The 24049-nt window shown below is 48.4% G+C and overlaps 4 protein-coding genes across 4 annotated transcripts; 3 read left to right on the forward strand and 1 right to left on the reverse strand.

Annotated features, from left to right (window-relative positions):
* Positions 1–1533: 1533 nt before the first annotated feature.
* Positions 1534–4628, forward strand: tmem11 (transmembrane protein 11). The gene is made up of 2 exons (XM_079366448.1): positions 1534–1683; positions 4045–4628. Exons 1-2 carry the CDS (start codon positions 1637–1639, stop codon positions 4559–4561), a joined length of 564 nt encoding a protein of 187 aa, XP_079222574.1. The 5' UTR covers positions 1534–1636; the 3' UTR covers positions 4562–4628.
* A 2055-nt stretch (positions 4629–6683) lies between these two features.
* On the forward strand, positions 6684–9397 carry dhrs7b (dehydrogenase/reductase (SDR family) member 7B). Its single transcript, XM_079366437.1, has 7 exons — positions 6684–6933; positions 7660–7849; positions 7924–8042; positions 8121–8331; positions 8417–8509; positions 8598–8750; positions 8876–9397. Exons 2-7 carry the CDS (start codon positions 7696–7698, stop codon positions 9079–9081), a joined length of 936 nt encoding a protein of 311 aa, XP_079222563.1. The 5' UTR covers positions 6684–6933; positions 7660–7695; the 3' UTR covers positions 9082–9397.
* A 768-nt stretch (positions 9398–10165) lies between these two features.
* Positions 10166–19226, reverse strand: cramp1 (cramped chromatin regulator homolog 1). Its single transcript, XM_079366399.1, has 20 exons — positions 18983–19226; positions 18230–18597; positions 16948–17150; positions 16710–16863; positions 16496–16579; positions 16303–16351; positions 15637–15722; positions 15067–15190; positions 14436–14517; positions 13237–14142; positions 12909–13086; positions 12647–12819; positions 12489–12563; positions 12326–12407; positions 12139–12234; positions 11909–12063; positions 11451–11637; positions 11207–11377; positions 10980–11125; positions 10166–10907 (listed from the first exon to the last, which is right to left on the reverse strand). The coding sequence occupies exons 1-20, from the start codon at positions 19030–19032 to the stop codon at positions 10794–10796; spliced, it is 3483 nt and encodes a 1160-aa protein (XP_079222525.1). The 5' UTR covers positions 19033–19226; the 3' UTR covers positions 10166–10793.
* Positions 19227–21423: 2197 nt separating this feature from the next.
* Positions 21424–23659, forward strand: jpt2 (Jupiter microtubule associated homolog 2; the record flags this gene model as incomplete). The annotated part of the gene is made up of 3 exons (XM_079365453.1): positions 21424–21610; positions 22998–23155; positions 23415–23659. Coding segments are annotated over exons 1-3 (459 nt in total), but the record flags the coding sequence as incomplete, so codon positions are not given.
* Between the last annotated feature and the right edge of the window lie 390 nt (positions 23660–24049).

Below are 24049 nucleotides of genomic sequence, written 5' to 3' on the forward strand. Positions count from 1 at the left end.
ACTGAAACCAGTTTAAATACCGAGGCCCAGCTTTCCTCTGTGCCTGATCAAATCAAATCAACGGGCTCCGCCCTTCCCTATCTGAACAGGAAGAGACAAAGCAACAGGAAGAGCACTGACCCAAACAGGGGTCGTCACACATTGAACATAAACACAATGAGGCCTGACTTTCATCACCACACTGAACATTGTAAGCAGCTTCCAATACACACAAAACACAAATGTGTTAACGCCATCAAGGGGACCAAGGTTTACTCTGTTTATTCAGATCCTGCTTTAAACCTTAAAGCTTCTCTTTAGGGGGCTTTTTATTGACAAGACTTTGTTAGTTAGATTACACAAATACACACCCATGACTCTCAGTACTGATCTCTCACTTCATTATTACCCCGAAGGAAATTAGATCTGCAGCAGGCAACAAGACACGACAGGTACACAAATGACATCAGAAATACAAACATGAGGAAGATCAACAGCTTCAGTGAAAAACAGGTACTTCAACCCCCCCGAGCTCGAGACTGAAACAGTTCACACGCCACAGAAAATGTCATCAAGTCAAAGTGCTGTGCATTCAGTAAAAAAAAAAACTTAGAATGAATATTGATAAAGTAGATCATTGGCAAATCTTTCTCTAACACACTAACATGTGTCTGTCTACAAACCCTTCAATGATGAGAAAAGTTCATCCTCTCCTCCTTCTGCTCTCATGTCTGACAAACCAAGGGGCGTCCGAAACGGCTGTGAGGGGTGCCTTAAAACCACCTAATAATAATAATTTAAAAAAATAATAATAATAACACATTTTATTTGTATAGCACTTTACATTCGGGAATCTGAAATTTGCTTACAGTTTAAAATAATAAAGGACCTTCTCTGGTCCAAATAAATCCAGACCACTCAGGACCGATGTCTGATTAGACAGTAAGGTCACTTTCTCATTTCTCTTCAAACCTCACTGTAGACTTTGCTCCTGTAAACGTGTTTATAGATAATAATCTATCATCTCATTTCATTTCATCAATGTATGAAATGTGAAGATGTCGATAGTCTTTATTTTTTGGATTGATTCATTTTGAAACGTCAAACATGCATTATTCATTCACCTGGATAATAAGAAAGAGCTGCAGGTGTCACTCGCCACCATCCTGCAGGTAACCATTGACTGAGCGCGTGTCAGGTTACAGCACGCGGACAGGAGAGGAAGCTCAAACTAGTGCACGAGGACACAATATGTGTGAGTATGTTGAGTTTACAGACACAAATATTAATGATAAACTGAATGACTCAAACTCAATATGACGTGCTGTGTGCGTGCGTGCGTGCGCGCGCTCTCACATATTCAAATGTGACCGCTTCCGGTTTTTATATTGCGTTCATTTTCATACTCTGACGTCACGTGTCGTATTTCATATAAATATATATTTTTTATTATTTTTCATCAAAATATGTTCTGACCTCTCAAACTTCAGTGGGCTGTTATAAAATACGTAACGGAAGGCGCTCTGCCTTCAGGGCATCACGGGAAATGCAGTGTGCATTAAGCTCGACGTCTAAACGTTGACGGCGCGAACAACGACATTACCCACAAGGCTATGCGCTCTCATACGTCAACCGCAATCACAGTTGTATCTCCAACATGGCGTCGCTGGGAAGGAGGCGCGGTGTCCCAGTAAGCAGGGAGAGGTCAGTTACTGCACACCTTGGCCATTAAACCGAAATGTTTTCATATGATTCACCTGTGTTTAGGTGTCACCGTTTGAGAAACGTCACGCGCGCACATCGTTTGGGATTTACGTTAAACGCCGACACGACACGTCGGATTTTTTACTGCTAACTGCTAGCACGCTAACACGTACTGCTAGCTGACGTTAGCGGGGAAACAAGCGAGCTGCTCATGTGATGTTTTGATTTCTGTCAACTCGACTGGAGAGAAAAAGTTCAGTTTAACGGTCAGTCTGTTCGGTTTGCTTCATGCTAACATGCTAAGCTAACACGGGCTGGTGAAGTGAACGCTGCTAAACTTCAGCTCCAACTTTGTGCAGTGTAAAGCAGTTAGCATGTGTTATCTGACCGAGGACAGTGAGGGACATCATGTCCCAGGGATGTAAAGATTCATCAGGATTAATAGATTTTAAGGTGTCCAGCTTCACATCTGCACTCTGATGAATCTGATCTGAATAATAAAGTGATAATCGGATTTATAAAGTGAGGAGACACCCGCGTGTTTTAAGTCAGAGGAAACATTTTGACTTCATGACATGAGAATAAAAAGGTGAGAAGAAAACAGACGAGACTAAAAACTGTGTGACACTAAAAAGAAAAGAACTACAGAAATAAGACAAACCAACATGATGCATTATTTAATGAGAAGCTCCAATCAGCTCCTGTTAATGAGAATAAAAACATTAAAAGGTTAAAGCTCCTGAATGAATCTGTTTCATCATCATCATCATCTTTGTCGTGAATCGTCTCATAGGTGGAGTGAGATGTTTGTCCATGACCCCGCTGTCTTTGAGCTTTCTGTCTTTACACTTTGTGAAGGTTTGACCATCAACATGAAGTCCTCAGAGAGTCGACACCGACCCCCCCCCCCCCCAACATGTTTCTGTGAGGTTTATTTTAATGATCGATCGAAGCTTTTTACAGAAACTCGAAGGTCTTCAGTCAACAAAAACAAAGCGAGCAGGCCGACAGGCTGTGATTTGGACTGAGTCTGCTCACGGGATAAACTGCACGAGGAAACTTATTAGGCCGATGTTTTCACAACGTTGTCGTGTGTTTGTACGTTCATATATCGACGTCCCGCTCTGTGAGTTCACATTAATTGTCCGTGATGCAGAAACACGGTACAGCAGGAGCTTCACATACACAAACAGTCCGACATGCACACACACACACACACACACACACACACGGCAGCGCTCAGCTGAAGCCTCCTCTGTAACGCTTCTGAAGACGCTGCGGGGGGGGGGGTCAATGCCTCCCGTCAGACTGAAGGTTAAACGTCACAGCACTGTGTGAAACTATCTGGTGCTGATAAGAAACTACTCGTGAGCTCGACATACTTACAGCTCATGAGAAAGTCTGCCGTGCGCTCTCTTTGCATGACACGTTGTTGTGAAGGTCGTTTTTAGTGCACGCCACCTACAGAAAGGTTATTTAGTTTTCTTCGCTCGTGTCCCGGGAGACGCCGTGGAGTCATTTAGGAGTTTGTAAGAGTGTCATTATTGTGACAAGCCGCTGTCTGTGTTTAGATTCATTGACCTTGGAGATGACATCACAGGGTACTGTATGTCCTGCAGGAGTCACTGAAGGCAACACGTGAGCGTTAAAGCACAAATGTTTCCAAAGGTACCGTTGGATTTCACCGGGACGCGCTCCGGGTTCAGAGCTCAGGCGGAGCAGCCTCAGTGAGCCGGGACACTTTGGATCGTGTCAACACGAAGCTTTCCTGTTCAAATAATCAGAGAAAATGTAACTGCTGTAAAACGATTGAACAGAACGCGAAAACGTCTCGTCATTGAAAAGTTTCCAGGATGTTGAAGAGTAAATGTTGTGATTCGACCTGCACGACGTGAGAACAGTTAGATTATTACAGTGTTTAATAATCTGATAACAAGACGAAGTGTGATGAATAAACAGATATAAAGAGTGTAGATGAACTTAAAGGGATACATGAAGCTGTGTATCATTAGAAACATGGTCGTAGTGTTGATGTGTTTTTCTTTGCCTGAAAGTTTTTCTTCATGTGATGCAAAAAGCGTCATATTGACTCCTGTGTTCTTTTAAATCCAAAATTAATCAGAAAACATTTTTTTCCTTTCATGAAATTTGCATAACTTTATCCGAGAGTGGCGAGTAGCTGACCGTTAGCTTTAGCTTGTTTTTAAAAGCGTGAACGTTACAGCCACACGCTGGAGGAACGAGCGCCGCGACACGACGTTCAGAGTCATCGCTCCGCTCTCAGCCTTTTAAAGAGTGTCTCACCTGACTGGCGTTCGTTCCCTCACTCGACCTTGCTGTGTGTTTTCTGTTTCCTCACAGGGGAGTGATGGCGGCGACAGACTGCTACATCGTGCACGAGATCTACAACGGCGAGAACGCGCAGGACCAGTTTGAGTACGAGCTGGAGCAGGCGCTGGAGGCCCAGTATAAATACATTGTTATCGAGCCCACGCGCATCGGAGACGAGACGGCTCGATGGATTACCGTGGGCAACTGCCTGCACAAGACGGCCGTGCTGTCGGGCGCCGCGTGCCTCCTGACACCCCTTTCGCTGCCCATCGAATACTCGCGCTACGTGGCGTTGCCTGCTGGCGCCCTCAGCGTGGCCTGCTCCGCCCTCTACGGAATTTCATGGCAGTTTGACCCCTGCTGCAAGTACCAGGTGGAGTACGACAGCCAAAAACTCTCACGGCTGCCCCTGCACACGCTCACCTCCTCGACGCCCGTGGTTTTGGTACGCAGGGATGACGTCCACAGAAAGAGACTCCATAACACGATAGCGCTGGCGGCCCTGGCGTACTGCGCCAAGAAGATCTACGAACTCTATGCGGTATGAGTGCACTCTGAAGACGGTTTAAAAAACCAACATATTAAAGGAAAAAAAAAAAACTACAAAAAAAAAACCTGTCCGCCCCCAGATGTAAGAAAAGTGGAAGTCCTGATCAGGCCCAGCAGGAGGCGCCACACGTGCGGTGGCTGCGTCCATTTTGAACTCTGATCAGAGGGATCTAGTAAGAAGCAGAAGGAATTGTTTGTTCCCTTACGTTTCCTTTACGTGACATCATCAGCACACTTGTCTCTGTAGTTACCCCCCCCCCCCCCCCCCCCCCCAATGCACCCTCCACCGGCAGGTTAGTGCTCAAGGGTACGGCAGCAGGTCGTCAGGAGTAGAAACGGACGGTCATGTTGTGAGCGTCTCTCTCTTCTTCCCCTCGTAGTTTCACTGTACCCCTCCCTCGCTGATCAGAACGTCACCCTCTCATTAAACATTAGGATGTTTCAAACTCACTTTTCTGTATTTGATTTTGCTTTTTTCTTTTTTCATTAAATGGATTCTACATGATGTCCAGAAAAGAGCCAAAGGCTGCCACTTCTTGAGATTGTGTTTCGTTCATGAAGAATTTCTTGTTTGACGTTTTTAAGATTTGATATTTCTGTGACTCGATGTGCTCGCTCAAAAACACCGACCATCTGAACTCATGTTTCAAACCTGAACAGCGTGCTGCCTCGGACGAGACGATGTATTCTTAGTTATTAAAGAGGAGTCGAGAGAACGAGAGACTTACAAACAGAAAGTGTCATTTCGAGGTTGGGAGAGTCGAAGTCGTGACATCACGGGCTCTTAAATCGTTTTCATGACTTTGACTGCAGGAGAGGAAACGATTGAAACCTGTTTAAGAAGTTTTGTCTGTTCATGAAGAGTTTCCCAAAGACAGTTTTGAAATCTTCCATAAAAGCTCCATTAAAAAAATAAATAAATAAAAGCATCTCCATGGATTCCACCTGTTATTTTCCTTCGAGGATGATCCATCCGTGTTTTAGGAAGCTGTCGTGTTTTACTCCGGGTTTAAACGACAGAAAGGTTCAGAGAAATCAACCAAATGACGTAAAACAACAAATGTAGCAGTACATGAAAAATACTTGATTTAATTTATCCATCAAACTTTCTCAGTGTTGTAGTCAAGACCAAAATAAACATCTCTGACAGATCCTCATCTCGTGTGCAGGGGGCGTGGCCTTCACTCAGACCGAAACACGGGGAGGTTGCGTCCGCGCCCGGGAGATAAAAAACAAATTATGAATGAACTGAAGTTATGTTCTTTAAAAGAGTTTTCCTTCTAATCTCAGGATGAGATCAGAGAGACTTCAAAATCTTCAAATTATATGGGTCCATATGAAAGAGAATAATACGGCATTTGTTTGGAATAACTTTGTGTATTTTCTGTTTGAGCAGCCGTCGCTCTCTGAACCGTCTCATCATCACTTCACTTCCTGTGCAGGAGCTTTGAGTTCACACAGAGACGAACTGAGACGGCTCATTATCTGTCAGCAGACTCACAGCTGGCTGTTTAATGCATGTGTACCTCCTGTCATCATGAGGAGGGTCAGAGGTCATCATCAGGAAGGTCAGAGGTCAAAGCTAACCTGTTCTAGTAACTTTTCTTCTTATGTTGTCTGAAGGTCGATAAACTGCTGATTGAAATGTTAGAGGATGAATTTGAAGTTTAACCATGAAATCATTCAGACACATTACAGTATTGTTGATGGAGTTGAGTTATGTGATCATGCTGTTTAAATAAATAAAATAAAATCTTAAATAGTTTTAAATTGGTTTGACCGTGAACGCGTCTTTTAATGTTAATAAATATTACGATGTAGAATTATTCATTAGTTGAATTTACGTCACAGCTGAACATAAATATGAGGCAGGCTGATTGTTTATGGTTTCACAGGACTTCCTTTCCCATAATTCCAAGCGTCGCGCGCTTCTGTGCTGCCTTCAAGTGCTCTTTCGACTTCCTCTTCTCCCGAGTTGATATGTAAACATCAAATCTAAACTTAGACAAACATGGAGGCTCAAACATTTCCCTCTCAGTTCTCCTCACAGTGTTCATGGTGAGTAACGCACGTTTCCTCCTGGTTACATATATTTTAATGTATGATGAGTTGAAAGGAATATTTTAACCAATAAGCAAACGTTAGCTGTAAGCCGCCATGTCGCTGACTTATCAACTTAATAGTTTCAAACATTTCTCCATCAGCGCACCGTTTGCCCGGTGTATAACTGAGTTTTCCCATTATTGTGATAGCACGTGAATGCAGCACGAGAAACGCTCTTCGTTCGTCGCGTCCTTACGTCCTTACGTTGAATGAACCCGGAAGTGTTGATACCAACTCAGGCTGGCTGCTGTTTGAAACTGAAGACAGGTGAGCTCAAACTTTCATTTAAAACTGTGTTGACGTTACAGGTGACATGTAGCTGTCGTTAGCATTAGCATTAGCATGGCTACTTACGTGTAGCGTATCAGTGTTTTCTGTCATTTAGTTCTCAACATAGTTTATTTCTTAGTGAAACATGTCTTTAACATGTTCTTAACATGTTTCTAACATGTCTTTATAAAGTTAGTGTTAAGAAATAAGTTGAGGCTGCAGGTTCTTGTGACCGTGGTGCGTTCAGGAGCATCACGTCGTCTGTTTATTTGAGACACTCTTAATGAGCATTGTTTTTATATCTGTGAATAATTAAAACCCCATGTCTCTTAATTTAGGATTAAACTGAATCATCAGATGTAAACACAGATCACGTGATAGAAGTAATAAAATGAAGAAGAGAGATAGGTGTTTCTGTGTCAGTACCAGTGCTCCTCCATGTTGCTATGGTGACGCATCAAATCACAATCCCTTTAGAGGGAGGACACGTGAAGGTCACAGGGAGGCCATGCTTTTTATTCACAATTTCTCTGGAAGTGAAATATTCTCACTAAACACTAAAGAAGAAGAAGTGTAAAACCCTGATCACTGCCGGCTGTTATTTTGGAATGATGAATCTTTTCTTCCTTTGTGTTCTGAGGCTCAGCGACTTCTTCCTCGGGTCGTCATGAACCTTCACGAGGTTACTGGCGCCCTGATTCTTCTTCTTCTTCTTGTTTGCAGATCGCTCACGTCGAGAGGGGAGGGTGATTGTGGTCCATGGAGCGAGTGATGGGAGGAGGAGCGCTTCAGCTGGTTTTAGCCGGTGCGGGGGTCTGGCTGCTTTACAGGGTCCTGCTGCGCCTCAGACCAGGAGCTGCTCTGCAGGACGCCGTGGTGGTCATCACCGGCGCCAGCTCGGGACTGGGGAAAGGTCGGCGTGCTTCTCAGGTAGCATCGACTCTGACAGTTTCAGACGTTTACATGTCCGGCCTCTTTCTGTCGCAGAGTGTGCGCGGGTCTTCCACGCTGCAGGAGCTCGGCTGGTTCTGTGTGGACGAGACGCCGGTCGTCTGCAGCAGGTGGTCGAGGAGCTCACGGCGGGCTCAGCGGGCGCACGGGGACAGGTGCGTACAGTCGTAGAAGTTTTCAAACAGTTTTGCTTGTGGGTGGAATCAGACGGTGACTTCTGTTCAAACACTCAGACTCACACTCCCCGCTCCGTGACCTTCGACCTGGCTGACGCCGACTCGGTGGGAGGAGCTGCGGAGGAGATCCTGAAATGTTACGGACACGTGGACGTGCTCATTAATAATGCTGGAATCAGTTACCGCGGCAACATCCTGGACACCGACGTTTCAGTCCAGCGGGACGTGATGGAGACGAACTACTTTGGTCCGGTCGCTCTGACTCAAGGTCGGCGAGCGGGAGCTTCTGTAACATCAGTCTTTTGTTTACACGCACAAACGTTTCAGACGTGAACTCTCGTCCTCCCTCACAGCTCTCCTGCCCTCGATGGTTCGCCGGCGAAGCGGCCACATCGTGGTCATCAGCAGCGTCCAGGGAAAGATCTCCATCCCGTACAGATCGGCCTGTGCGTTTCCTCGTCTCCTTCAATGAAACGTTTTTATCTTTTCGTTTGATGACGATGACGATGACTCTGCTTTCTTCTCCGTGGTCAGATGCGGCCTCCAAACACGCCACCCAAGCGTACTTCGACTGCTTACGGGCCGAAGTGGAGGTCTACGGGATCCCGGTGAGCGTCATCAGTCCGGGGTACATCAGGACCAACCTGTCAGTCAACGCCGTCACCGGAGACGGGTCCAAGTACGGAGGTGAGGCAGACGACTCGCCACGGACCGAACTCACTGTGCACTTTGAATCAAAGATGGCGGCCGGACGAGTTTTTAAAAACACGTTCTGAATGTTGACCCTCTTCGTCCTGTTTGTTGTTTTTCAGTTCTGGATAAAACCACGGCGTCGGGTCGTGACCCCCGGGACGTGGCTCAGGCCGTCCTGAAGGCGGTCCGTCAGAGGAGCAAAGACGTCGTCCTGGCCGGACCGCTGCCTCGCGTGGCCGTCTACCTCCGCACGCTGTGGCCCGCTCTCTTTTTCAAACTCATGTCGTCACGCGCTCGCAAAGAAGGCAAAGCCAAAGACGAGTGACGCAGCGTCGTCGTCCTCGAGCGAGGAGGAGGAGGAGGAGCGAGGGGGAGGAGTCACGGACAGGAAGTGAAGATCTTTAAAACATCAGACTGTAACAGAATGAAGCTCCTTCAGTTTGTTTATAACCTTCTTTATACACAGAATAAAAACCAAACAGCTTCTCCTTTTTAGACGTCATCTTAATTTAGAGTTAAACAAACACTTTCTGAAATGTTAACAATAAATAGTCCAAATAACAATTTACAATATGTCACAAAAAAAAAAAAAAAAAAAAGAGAATACTGGAATTTATACAAATAAATCCTTCAACAGAAAATACAGACGACCCTGCAGTTCACTCTCCAAACATCTTCATGGTTTATTTTCTAGTGTGAGAAGACGAAATGTTCCGGAGCTTCGGGCGACGTTCGAAATTATTTTTTTTTTCTTTTCTTTTTTTTTTTTTCCCGTAGTGGCGAGACGCGCGGCGCTCTCGACAGATCGCACTCGGAGAGGAAGGCAGGAAAAAAAAAAAAAAAAAAAACATTCACCATACGGCATGAATACGCGAGCGTCTGGACTCTGAAACACATCCAGGTTACCATGGTAACGAGGAAACGATCTCGACTTGTTCCTCTCCTCCGGGTCCCGCCATCTCGGGACCACGCCGCCGGTGGACCCTTCAGGATTAACGAGTGTTTTTCTCTAGTAGTGTTGTAGTCGAGACCGAGACCAGGACCAGGACCAGGACCAGGACGATCACAGAAATCCTCGTCTTGTGTGCAAAGGGCGCGTCCCTTAAATTAGACCGCAGGAAGGTCGCGACCAGGAGAATCTGAGCTCGAGCTGAGCGAGTTTAAACGAGCGGGACGCTTCGGACACGAGCAGCAGCGTTTGAAGATGAACACACGGTCGGTCACATGATGTCGCTCCTTTAATGTCATTCATCATGTCAGCAGAGTTAAAACACTCCAAACTATGAAACCAAAGTGAGCGAGTGGGCGAGCGAGGGGGACGTGGAAAGAGAGAGAGAGTGTCACTGCAGACGAACATGAAGCTGACGTATCGCGAGTCATCGGAACAGACGACAAACTTGATTCCAGGCGTTTGTTTGTTTGTTTTCTCAGATGAAGCCGATCGAGCGTGCACGAGACGAACGTCAGTGTCCTTCACGTCCCACCCGACCGGCCGCGTCCGGCGTCCTGCGACTCAAACTAAGTGAACGAACGGCGTCTCGCCACATGGTACGTGATCGTCGCTGCCTCCAGCCGGGATCTGAACTGCACATTTTGGCGGATTTACACATTTTGCGGGTAATTTTGAACGAGAAGAAGACGAACACAGAGAGAGAGAGAGAGAGAGAGACAGACAGAGAGAGAGAGAGAGAGAGAGACAGAGAGAGAGAGAGAGAGAGACAGACAGAGAGAGAGAGAGAGACAGAGAGAGAGAGAGAGAGAGAGACAGACAGACAGACAGACAGACAGACAGAGAGCAGGAACAGAGAGAATCTTTTGTTCAGATATGGCGTAGTATTTCCTTACATGAGGTCGTGTTTTGTAAAGTTCTTTTAAAGGGCGTCTCACCTTGAAGAAACAGTTCACAGAAACGCGCTCGTTTCAACATTATTATTGCACTTTAACAAACTCGTCTCTGCGGAGGAGGAGGAGGAGGAGGAGGCGCAGCGTGCGGCTGACCTCTCCTCGGCAGCACGCGGGGGAGGGGGGGGGTCCTGGTCAGGGCGGGGGGATGGAGGGCTCGGTCACAGCCAGCTCCTGAGCCAGGTCGTTGAAGCGGGCGATGTAGTCGACGCTGCTCTCGCTCATCATACAGGCGAGCTGAGAGTCCATCTGCAAGAAGGAGGAGGAGCATTAAACGCACGCCGACCACGAGGACCGACACTCGCAGGAGGGTCAACTTACTTCTGCCACATCGGGAAGGCCACGGGACTGAAAGGAATCATGGGAGTTGCAGTCCAGAAGGCTGGGGCCGAGCAGGGCGGTGCCGCTGGAGGGGCCAGAGGGGGTGAGGGTGGTCCGCCTGCTCTTATCAGGGGAGACCATGCTGGCTGCAAGGAAACGAGACGGTGAATGAAAAGGACAGACGTCACTCTGACGCGGCGCCACGGCGACAGAAAATAAAGACCCACAGAGGAGGCAGCCCAGGGTGGAGTCGGACGAGTCGCTGGGGTACCACTGGGGGTCGTGGCTCGGCGAGGGGATCCAGCCTCTGGACGGGCTGACCGAGGGAGACGAGGAGAGAAGCTTGGAGCCGTCGTTGTTGCTGCTCAGCTTGGCAGGAGAGAGCGCCGCCTCCTCGCCTGCAAACAGCCACGAGGTCACGTTTAGCCACGCACGCTTCACACATGTTCAAAGCAAACGAGAGAGACGCACCGTAGTGAGCAGAGTTGATGGCGAGTTCGATGATGGAGTCACTGATGTGCGTCTGCGGCCCCCCCGGGGCCAGCGCCTCCTCGGGGGGGCCGGGCAGCGAGATGTCGAGGAGCGAGGCCACACTCGGCGGAGAGAGGAGCGAGTCCCCGCCTCCAGCCGCTCCAGGAGACGGAGGAGGAACGCCGTTCTGTGGAAGACACACACACACACACACACACACACACACACACACACACACACACACACACACACACACACACACACACACACACACACACACACACACACACACACACACACACACACACACACACACACACACACACACACACACACACACACACACACACACACACACACACACACACACACACACACACACACACACACACACACACGTGTTAGCCTGACGAGCTCGGGGTCTCTGCGCTCTCTCTCGATGTTTTTCAGCGGCTGACCTCGGGGACGGCGTGCTCGGGGAGTCCAGACTCTGCCTCGGCCTCGCTGAGCGGCGTGGAGGAGGGGAGCAGGTCGTCACCAGGGGGAGGATCCGGCTCCCTGCGGGGACTGGCGGGGATGATCCCTGCAGACTTGGCTGCGAGGTCGATGGCACCTGAAAGAGAACAACACGCTGAGCAAACACAGTAAGAGAAGCGTCCGGGGATCGTTCACGCAGAGCGGCGCCTACTGGAGAGCTGGCTGGCTGCTGCACAGGAAGTCTTAGACGGGAGGGGGCGAGTGGGAGGAGCCAGGCGAGCGTGGATCGGCCGGAAGGATCCAGTTCCTGAGGGACGAAACAGGAAGAGAGGCGAGAGATTAGAGCGGAAAAAACAGTCAGTCAGGGAGGAAGAGACGGCGAGCAGCGCTGAGCTCACCTGTGGCGGAGGAGTTGGAGAGGATGGAGAAGGAGCAGACGTGTTGCGGCGTGTCTCCTGTCGTCCGGGGGAGGAGCGTTCTCTGTGGACGAGACAGACACACACTTTATCTCTCAGTCCGCTGAGGGACGGTCACACAGCACCGACTCTCTTCTTCTCTTACTTGAACTACGAGCGGCTTCCGGAGTTGTCTGTTTCGAGGTTTTCTTTGTCTGGAGAGGAAAAGATCCGACTGCATCTGTGAAAAACACAAATCCAGTGAGCGTGGCGTTCCGCACAGGACGGTGACAGAAGAAGAAGAAGAGCGGCGCCGTGTCGTACGCTGATGGAGTCCAGCTGCTGTCTGAAGGCCAGCTCGGCCTCCTTGTTGGGGGAGAACATTCGGCTGTGGCGGGAGCTGTTGGGGGGCAGCGTGGTGGGGACGGCGAACACGCCGCCCTCAGAGTCACTTCCTGTGGTCGAGCCCAGCAGAGATCGAGGGAGGCAGCGTCCGCCTGCATCCAGAGGAACGACAAAGACGGGATTTTAGTGAGCGCTGTACGGTTTGATCCTGCAGCACAGACGGGGGGGGGGGGGTAGGTACCTGATGCTGCAGCGTTGGGCAGGTGTACGCGAGCCCCTCGAAGAGAGGCCTGCTGTCGCCCACAGTTGGGGCTGCGGACCCCGGCGACGGGACCCTTCCCTGGAGGCGTGAGGGCCTGGTTCTGCTCGTCCAGAGGGGTCTTCAGGGGGGACGTGGCTGTGGAGCAGAGCTCTGGAGCCTGGACAGAGACAGAGAGAGAGACAGAGACAGAGAGAGACAATCAGAGTCGTTGAAGACTTTGGTCCTGTTGAGGCATTTTAAGAATCTTGTTGTTGCAGGATATTCAAAGGAGTAAAGACAGCACTGAGCAGAAACAGCGGCGCCCTACCAAAGGCTTGGGGTTGACCTCCGTCGAGACCAGTTTGAGCAGGCAGCGTAGAACCGGGTTTGTCCGATGTGGTCTGGGCGGCGCCGAGGTCTGCCCGTCCTCCGCGGCGTTCGCCGGCTGCCACTCGTAGTCCAGCTGCAGCTTCCCAGGTTTCCCCAGCATCAGGTAGAGCTCAGCCAGCGTGACGTTCTCGGCGTCGCGGGCGCTCCAGCCCTCTTCTCTGATCTGCTCCACGGCCCGCTCTTTGGCGTGGGGCGCAGCGCTCTGCGACAGCCCCTCCTCCGGGGGGGGTTTGGCTGGAGGAGTCTGGTCTGGGGACGACGTGCTGCTGTTCTGCTCCTCCGTGCACTGATCTGATGAACCCTCTGCACCACCACAGACGCTCTCCACGCTCTTTGTTGCAGCTACGCTCCCACTCGACTCCACCTCAGCACATGTCCGGCCCCCTTCAAGGGCCCCCAACCCACAGGCCTCGTCACCGGGAGCCGGCGTGGGCTGAGAGGGAGCGGGGAGAGAGACAGGCGGGGCTCGCTTCTCCTCCACTTTGGGAGAAGTGTCTTGAGAGGGCTCGGAGTGAAGAGGCTCCGGACGCCGAGCTTCACCTGATGCAGTCCCTGCAGCTCCAGCAGGAGCAGCGGGGGCCCCTCGTCCAGCTTTGGCTCCGGGTCGAATGCCCAGGATCTGAGCAGCTGGCAGCTCCTTGGCATTCGGTCGGTTCTTGCCACTCTCCAGCCAGTGCACAGTGCAGGACGCCTTGGAGTGAACCACGCGGGCCACGCCGGGCAGCGTGGTCAGAGTGCTGCTCTCAGCGGGGAACAGGAAGAGCTCCTCCTGCTGGGATCTACTGGGAGAGGCCGCGCTGGACGGGCCGCCCTCCAGGGCCTCTCTCTCCATCAGACTCTTGAGCTGAAACCTTCGAATCAAGGAGCCAAAAAGAAGCGAGAGGAAGAGGCCGACAGCGTCTCCTTCAACACCAGTAAGTATCAAACCATGTCAACACGTCCATCAGTCTCCTCTGCAGGATCACTAAACAATGCAGACGATGATGACGAGCATGTTTGGACAGCGCTGCTCTTCATCTGTCACTGAGATAACACAGACTGGGTGGTATCAGACATTATCAAAGTGTTCCAGATGTCGAGCACGCTGCTCAGATTCACACTGGACGACCTGTCACGGCGCGCGGCCTGAAAGGATACGATCCGCTGGTCGTGGTACGCCCACTTCTGCTTCAGGTACTCGATGAGACTCGACACTTTCCTGTGGAGCTCCACCACCATCCTGCATCACACAGAGCACACGTTTATTTCATGTTCAACATACGAGTGTGTGTGTGTGTGTGTGTGCGTGTGTGCGTGTGTGCGTGCGTGCGTGCGTGCGTGCGTGCGTGCGTGCGTGCGTGCGTGCGTGCGTGCGTGCGTGCGTGCGTGCGTGCGTGTGTGTGTGTGTGTGTGGGACTTCTGGAGGAGAATTCTCTGAATCTTTGATCGGATGTTTCAGCTCCGTCGTTTCCTCAAGACGTCGAGTTATTAAGATGTTATCAGGGGGAAATAAACGCTGCTATCCCAAGAAGACGAGATGTGAAGACATTTATGAAACGTGGCGTGTCCTCTCCAGGCTTCTGTACAGGAGCTCAGCACAGCCTCAGTCACATGACCAGTGTGACATAAAACTACAGAGCAGTCATGGGCGACTTTGTACATTTAACACAATCAGGCTTTATGTTGAAGTCTGATGTGTCTTCAGCCCCGACAGGCCTGAGGTCTCAGACTCTCTGATGTGTGTGTGTGTGTGGTGTGTGTGTATGTGTGTGTGTGTGGCAGCTCTGACCTGAGGCGCGGGTTGTGAGCCAGGCTCTGAACTCGAGCCCAGGAGCGGTTGCTGCGCGGCTGCAGCTCGACAGCCACCTTCAAGGGGAGACGCACCGGCTTCTGATCCTCCTCGTCGCTCACTCCTGCAGGGACACACACACACACGGACACACACACACACACACACACACACACACACACACACACACACACACACACACACACACACACACACACACACACACACACTTCAGAGGGAGGTGCAGGAACTTTGATGCTTCGTGCAAAGAAAGCAAGAAAAGGTGAGAAACAAACATGACTTCAAATTAGAAGAAGCTTTTCATCCCGTCTCTGCTTCAATCATTTCTCAGGACTCAGCGAGCGGTAAGATGGCAGCCAGTGGAACAACTCATCCTCCTCCTCCTCCTCCTCGCTCTGCTACCACACGGTAACCATGGTAACGCCACGAGCCCACATGCTTGGCATTGTTACATCCAAAAAACCCCGCCCACACACAAACCCCGCGCTCCCATCAAAGCCGCGGGTTTGTTTACGTTGCGTTTAGTCTCGTGTGGGACGCGGCGCTCACCGTCTGGGTCGCAGAGTTTCTTCAGCGCGCGGCACATGGGCGCTTTGATCCGCAGGTTCCTCCCCTTGGAGCGCACGGTGGTGGCCCTGATCGGACAACAGAGACACCCGTTAACCTTCTGCCAGGGCGACCAATCACACAGGAAGTAGAAAAAAAACATGCTGCTGAGACTTCTTCCTCTCAGAGAGGAATGAGTGTGTGTTTAAATGAGTGTGTTTAAATGAGTGTGTGTTTAAATGAGTGTGTGTTTAAATGAGTGTGTGTTTAAATGAGTGTGTTTAAATGAGTGTGTTTAAATGAGTGTGTGTTTAAATGAGTGTGTTTAAATGAGTGTGTGTTTAAATGAGTGTGTTTAAATGAGTGTGTTTAAATGAGTGTGTGTTTAAATGAGTGTGTGTTTAAATGAGTGTGTTTAAATGAGTGTGTTTAAATGAGTGTGTGTTTAAATCAGTGTGTTTAAATGAGTGTGCAGGAACTCACTTTGAACATCATGAAAACAACTAACTGGATTATCTTTTATTGATTTGCTGTGATGCATCATGTCAGAAGTTTGAGCTCTCAGGTGCTCAGGTGCTCAGGTGTGTGTGTGTGTGTGTGTGTGTGTGTGTGTGTGTGTGTGTGTGTGTGTGTGTGAGTGCGAGCTTTTCAAGGCTAACTTCCTCTTACCCTTGCTGAATGAGTTCGTTGAGCTTCGCCACGTTCTTATCATCCATTACTGTCGGAGACAAAACACAAAAGCAGAGAGAGAGAGAGACGTTCAGAGCGCGCCGTCCCTCAGGAGCGCCGTTCCCCCTCGTGACCAATCACGTCCCTCGGCCCCCCCCACGGCAGAAAAACAAACGAGACGGCGTTCACTTACATCCTCCGACCTTCTTGCGGAGCTCGGCGTAGCAGATGAGGCCGTAGAGTTCTTGTGAGGATTTCTTCAGCGCTCTGGAGTAAACTGAGGAGGGAGAGAGAGAGTCAGACACACACACACACACACACACACACACACACACACACACACTCAGCTCAGGTGGTAATAAAAGGAGGTGGAGCTCAGACTGTGTGGGGGCTGCAGGAGGTCTCACCGCTGGTGAAGTCGATGTGTTTGGAGATCTTGTGCCAGGTGCGGTAGTAGAAGTGTCGGACCTGCTCCTTGTTCTTCACCATGTTGGCCGGTTTGCCTCGTTTCTTGTACTTCATTGCGATGTTGTTCTGGATCGCCTCAAAGTCCTTCCCGTGCTGCCGAGGTGAAGAAGTCAACGGAAGATATTAAAGAATCCGATCAGAAACATTCAGGTGGATTTAACCTGATCCGCTCCTCACCTCGTAGAGTCCCTCAAAGAAGCTGTTTTTGTCCTCGGCGCTCCACGACTCCCACTGACGACGAGCCCTCTTCTGGTTTCCGGATTGTTCCTCCTTCTCCGCTGACCCCTGACCCTTCGAGGTCTTGGACACTCCTCCTGTGGAGCCGACCACGGGCCCCGACTGTCCCAGCGTCCCCTGAGAGGACGAGCCGTTCTCTGCTCCTGTGTGACACAGACAGACAGAACTGTTCCGTGTGGTTCTGGAAATGTTTCACACAAAGACGTCCCCGACCTGCAGAGCCGCCGCCGCCCCCCCCATCCCCCCCCCCCCCCCCCCCTCCCCTCTGTGGTTCAGCTCTGGCATGGAGGCAGGCAAGGCAATCAGATCCACAGAACCCCGCTCCAAAACTACCTGGCGGTGTGCTCTCGTGTCCGAGCCCCCCCAGCGGGCCGTCACACACACACACACACACACACACACACACACAGCAGCCAGAATTGGTGTTTCATTTACAAATGAAAATGTGTGCGACTGCTCACAGGACCCAACGCAGTGATGTCTTAATATAGCATCCTATCAAACCACTCTGGAGATCTAAATGTGAGGAAACCATCACAGTCTCCTTCTCTTCCCAACAACAACAACAACAACAACAACAACAACAACAACAACATCGATCCGACCTGTCGCAGCGTTTCAATTCTTCACCAGACTGAAAACGTTTTTGCTTCCTTCGTTTTGATATCAGTCATCACAGAGCAACTTAAAATAACACAAAGTGACGACGGTACACAGACTCACACCGAGGCGTGTGAGAAATGAACGCACTACAAACACTGCGTGGTTATTTTAGTGACATTTGGATAATTCAGCTGTTTTTTTTTTTGTTTTTTTTAAAGACTTAAATAAAAATAAAAGGTGAATTAAATCCTCAGCTGTTTGGATCAGAGGAAGAAGTCAATGATGCCGTTTTAACGACTTCATAAAGAAAAGCTCTCTGGCCTGCAGACACTTCCCCACTCCGCCTGTTTCCTCTCTCTCTCACACACACACACACACACACACACACACACATTGTGTTCTGAACTCATGATGACATATTCATTGTAAATTAAAGGGATGATTGAAACTCTCCTCTCAAAGTGTTCACGGGATGGTTTCACTCTGAGCAGGCAGAGATCCATCACTGATACACAAACACACTGACACACTTATTATACTGAGGACACAGACCCCCCCCCCCCCCCCTCTTAATCCCAGACATGCACACTTTCCCCCAGGAGCCGGTCACCTGCGGTACCTTTGGATTTGGCCCCTCCGTGTCCATTGATGGCCGAACTGAGTGAATCCTTCCGGATCCGTTTGCTCGGCGGTCGGACGCTGGATCGCAGAAAATGATGCTGGTCCTGACAGTGAGGGGCGGGCTGCTCCGCGGACGTGTGGGGATGCTGGGTCGAGCCCAGGACGGCTCGGTTCGGCGGTTCGGCGGGGGGGACCGGGGCTGATCCGGGGCTGAGAGCTGATGGATTAAGGATCTCCACTCCTCCCTTTGTACTGCGCTCCTCGCTCGCCTGCTCTCCGCTCTCCTCCTCGTCGCAGCCTTCGGGCTTTCTGGACGGATTCCTCCTCCCTTCGACACCGATCCCCTCCCTGGAGCCCGGTGTCATGCTGTCAAAAACACATCCAGGGGACAAATAGTCTGATTAGGGAGCAAAGCAGTGTGCAAAATTAACTTCTAAAGACGACGTAGAGTCTGTCTCAACATGGCCGCCGCTGTTTGTTTCAAATCCCCTCTCCAGTCCCGACAAAACAACACCAAATATCTCCATTTAACGCCTTCAAATTAATTAAATTCAACAACTAACACACTTCGGTAACTAACGGGGGTGTTTTACTGCCTGCCTTTCCGCTCACAATCTCATTTTTCGGGTTGAATTTGAACTAAATTGAAATGCGAGCGCTTTTCAGTTTAGCGCCCTGAAAGAAACGACAACGAGCCCCCTCGGTGCGGATCAGCTCCTCATCAAGTGCTCGTTTCAAACACTTTATTCACCCATGCTCGTGCTCTTCTGTGCCGGACGACGTCTTCTTCCTTTTCACCATGAGTCCGAGCGGTTAGATTCACAAACACTGATCAAAGTGAGCATAATAGAAGCGGTGTTGGATCCCTCCTCTCTCTCGCTGCTCTCCTCTCTCCGAGCTCCGCTTCGACTCAGCTCAACTCTGCGCACATCAACTGTTCTCAAAGCAGCTCCAACAATCCTCTCCACAACTCAGACAGGGACATGAAACCCACCACACCTCCTTCACTTTAGGAAAAATACACATAAATGCATGAATTACAGAGGATTTAGCTCTGATTGATTCCCGGATCATTAAGAGTTGATAATCATCACACACACTTTTATAAAGCTGCCTGCGCGTGGACTTTGTCACTACGTCACCACCGCCTGCAGAAATCACCTCTGGAAAGAGTTTCATTTCATAAAGAGAAAAGCCTCTTTCTTTTTAAACACTGACCACTCTTACAAAAAACAATTAATCACACTTCAACATCCCCACCAGGCTTTATTCACCCCGTGCATGTTCATTATAGAAGTGTTGAAATGAGGAAACATCACAGGAACATGAAGATCATGTTATGTGCACTGATTGTTTTTTTAATGACACTGAGCAGGTTGATTGCAGTGCAGACAGGTGTTGTTTCATTGTGTACAACCTGCATGACTGTAGTAAGGCATTCCCACACAGCTGGTTTAAAAGCTCACTGTGAGGCTGATTTAAAATAAAAACACACACCTCATGTATCTGATGGAACAACACTAATAAGGTTTATTTACTTTACTTCAAACTACTCAGAAACACTTTGTACTGTGAAGGGAACACGTCTGGATGTTATCACACTCTGACTAACACTCCTGTCTTTTTAATCTAACTTTAAACTTTTTTTTAATCTCACAGATGCATGTTAAAAACCCTCTCTATGATGTTACACTGCACACTTTATTTCCCTGCAGTGTTACAGGACGACAACACAACCACACGTGTTTAATCAAAGGTGCAACGTTACTTTAAATGTGAAATGTGTCATCGTTTGAATTATCTCTACAAACAGCTGTCCTTACGTATGTTGAAGTTTTATTTAAAGTATAAACTCGTTTACATCCTTAACATGGGAGCAGGCGGAGCTGCTACTGTCGGCTAGCTAACGTTAACGCTGTGATGGACAAACAAACCAGAACAAAACTAAACAGAACACGACATGCGGCCTCTCGTTCAGCTTGAGAGGAAGAGAAACACGGACAGAGTTTAAGAATTACCTGAACTCGAGTCCCGACGGAGGTTTTCCCAACAGAAACACGGTTTAGCATCGCTAGCTGACGGCAGCAGTCCAGCTTGTTACCGTTGACAGTTCCTTGCCGTTCGACACGCCCACGCGTTTAGACACGCCCACTACTACTCGAAAACAAATCATGTGATTGGTCACAAGTACACGAGGACGACGGTTAAAATTTGAGTGACAGAAAGCTCCGCGAATGATCGGTGAGAGGACGAATGAGAAGGACCAATCCATGTTCTCTTCCTGTCAATGCCGTAAAAGTTTCCTGATAATTATTCTCCTAATATTAAACCCGATTCTGTCTTTAACTGTTTCCGATATTTACTTCATCATGAAGCGGCATTTCAAATAAATTATATTATAGTTATTCTGTGGTGTTAAAAATAAGTTCCACCCACAAGTGATTGACATTTTGATTGTCAAATCAACTGGTGAAACTCTTGGGAAGCACTTGATTTACAGTCAGGCGTAGGCCGAAATTTACCCAGAAGCGTGGGCTTTAACGTTACAGCTAACGATAAACAAAATATGTCACCATGAGATTATTGATGAACAGTTTCTGTATTCAGTTTTTTTTATGTTTCTATTTAATACTCCGTCAACATTTTCCCTCGTCCAGACAGGACGTATAAAAGACCAGCGGGGCGGAGTTTAACTTAACTGAAATAAATAATGATAAGGATAGGAGGATGATAGGAGGAGGATTTTTTTGTCCACTGCGTACTTCCAGAAAAAAGTCAGAATGTCACCCAGTTAAATTATTTCAGAAAACAAACTATTTACTTCCTGCTTGGCCAATTTATCAACACACCATCCTAATCATTTTATTTTGTTGCTTTTTTTCCTCTTCTTTGATGTGTACTCTTTCTTATTGTGCTTTGTTTTTACATTTTAAGTATGTTTTCTGGTTAGCTATATTTTCTTGGACTACTTTTATAACGTGTTTTTGTGTTACACTGTTAGGAAAGCCACTCGACAAGCCCCTCTTTCAAAAGACATTATTATTTTTAATAATCATAATAATAATGATCTAGTTTGTTTGTTTGTGGTGTAAATAAAATAATAATAATCGAGCGCTCCCGAATTCTCAGCAGTTTGGCAGTGGACCAATCACATTCCTCCGCGTCACTGCGGGGCGGGTCTCAAATTCCTCACTCCGCACTTCTCGCTGGGGCAGTGGGCACGCATGCGCAGACGGGAGAATAGTTGCTGAACGTCCAGTTGGCAAGCGGACGAAGTTATCTGCAGAAACTTGAAGCTTTAAAACAACAAAAAAAGAAACACCATGACTTCGACGAACATGTTCCAAGGGTTGGAGACTGGGTCCAAACCGAGCTCGAGGTGAACAGAATATAAGTGTTTAAGCTTGTTTATATTTGAAATGAAGGGCTGTACAGGTAGCATCATAATGTGAGTTAACGTTAAATGACAGCAGTTTATTTCCGTTAGTGTGTTTAAAACATGTCGACGTCACGTTAACATTTACAACGAGCACGTTCAGAGACAGTTCTGTTGTTGGTCGTCAAAGTGGAGCCAGCTTGGTGTTGGCTAACTTTAAAAGTGAAGAGTTAGCCTGAAGCTAGCTCGCCAGGCGTTGTCTGCGGAAGTGAGAGATCCTCTTCATGATCGTCCCGGTCTAAGGAAGGAGGTCCAGGGTCCTGGGTCCAGGGTCCTGGTCCTGGTCCTGACATCCAGGACATGTGCTCGGGCATTTACTCACTTGTCCCAGTTCCACATGAGGACTCCCAAACTGGGAGATTATTACACATCAGACTGTACACTGAGATGACTCAGTGTTTTCTTGTATTTAAATTCTACAGATCAACATGAAATATTTCTCCCCTCAGTAATAAGGGATCACATCCTGTGATGAGTATTATCTGTGTTGATCAGTGAAATAGATCTGCTCTTTCAGGCTTTAAATGATGCTCATTAAAACATCCTGCAGCTCAAGGTGAATATTCAAATGTAACTACATTTAATCCCAAGTAAGAGCAGTGAATCCTCTTTAATGACCACGTTAATACTGTTAACTTTGAATGAATAACCCACACTTGTTTATATGATTAGTTATTTATTCTGAACATGAAACATAATGAAAAAAAAGTGAATGTACAAAAAAAAAAGAGAAATTCAGAAGAAGATTTTTAAAAATAAATAAATAAAACAGAGATTTGGATAATGAGATATTTTAAGTTACATGTCCAAAAGGGATTGAAAAGAAATGACACTAATGAATTCCCACCACTTCTCCAGTTATCATGTAATATGTTTATTATGTTATATGTTTAGTTTACTTCAGTCAATGAAAAGAGCTTTTATTCAGGAGAAGCCTGTAATTATTTAAAAAAAAAAAAACAAATATGTGGAAAAAAAAGAGTCTGTGCCTTTATTTAAAGTTTTACAGTATCTGACACTTTGACATTTTTGGAAGATATTCTTTTTAAAGTAAAGCTGTTTCACTCGCTGACAACAGCAACATGAGTCGAAGGACGTTCAGTTTCTGTCCCTTCTTGGGTCGTTTAAATGAAAGGGTTCATGTGAGCCATAGGGTCACCATGCTGGAGAGATCTTAGATGTATGGCGCCATACCGGGTGTATAATCACGTAACCTGTTATTTGGCTCGGGCTGCTCTGCGAGGTGACTCAGGATCCATAGTGAGCCTGTGCCGGATCACACTCTCAGGTCATCCATCTTGATAAAGTGGTACTCCTTTGTATCCTGCAGGGTGTTGCAGCCTCCCGGAGGTGGATCCAGTAACCTGTTTGGGGGCTATGAAGAAGACGCTGGAGCATCAAGAAGACCTAATAAGATGGCCTCTAAGGTTTTCACCCCCCCAGAAGAGGCCCAGACCCAGACTGCACCCAGACGCTCAAATCCTCCAGGTCAGCATGTAAAGGATGTGTCAACGTCCAGGGTGTGAAATCTGTTACTGTAATGTGACGACTCCAACATAAACCGCTCACTGTGTTCAGTCACCTCCAGATGTGTGAACTATGTGGGAGCCAATAGTCTCGTCTCCTGTTTGAGTCTTGAAGCTCGCATCCTGAATGTCTTCTCTGGGGATTTTTCTCATGGTGATTTTTGCATCCTTTATAAATGAAGTTGAAATCCTAACACACGTTTCTTCCCTCTGTGGTGCAGGTGGGAAGAGCAGTGGGATATTTGGGGAGTCTGCATCTCCTGCTCAGCCGCAGAGACCCGTACCTCCCGGTGGACAAACCAGCAACATATTCGGTGCTGCAGTAAGTGCAGCTGTCCAAAGCCCCAACCGAAGCCATCCGAACAAGCCAAAGGTGGAATGTGCACGTTCATCTCGTCTTTGTCGTGGATGTAGTTTGACTTGTTTTGTGTGTGTGACTCTTCATACGGCAGCAGCTCGTGAGCCTTTAAGTCAAACGTGTGAAATGCACTCCCCTCCTGCATCATAAATCAATCCTGACTGCTGAGTCTGTTCTGCCACCGTCTCAGCAGCCTCACATCATCGATTCACTTAAATCAGGACATTTACTTGTTTCCTTTTAACTTTTTGAGGTTGGTGAAGGCGTTTGTCATCCACACAGCTGTTTGCATTTAACCCACACAGCATGGTCAGTGAGGGCGTTTATCCTTCCTACAGGTCACTCAGCGGACGCTTTTATCCAAAGCGACGCACATCAGGGGGAAAAGTACAACACAGGCAAGGATGTAGACGAAAGGAGAACAGCTTCAGTTAGTGCAAATGATCAGCTTTAAGTCTGATTGGACGCACAGGTACCGACAGGAAGTGAGCAGAGCCG

The sequence above is a fragment of the Symphodus melops genome, assembly GCF_947650265.1.
Source record: "Symphodus melops genome assembly, chromosome: 17".
NCBI classification, from domain to species: Eukaryota; Metazoa; Chordata; class Actinopteri; order Labriformes; family Labridae; genus Symphodus; species Symphodus melops.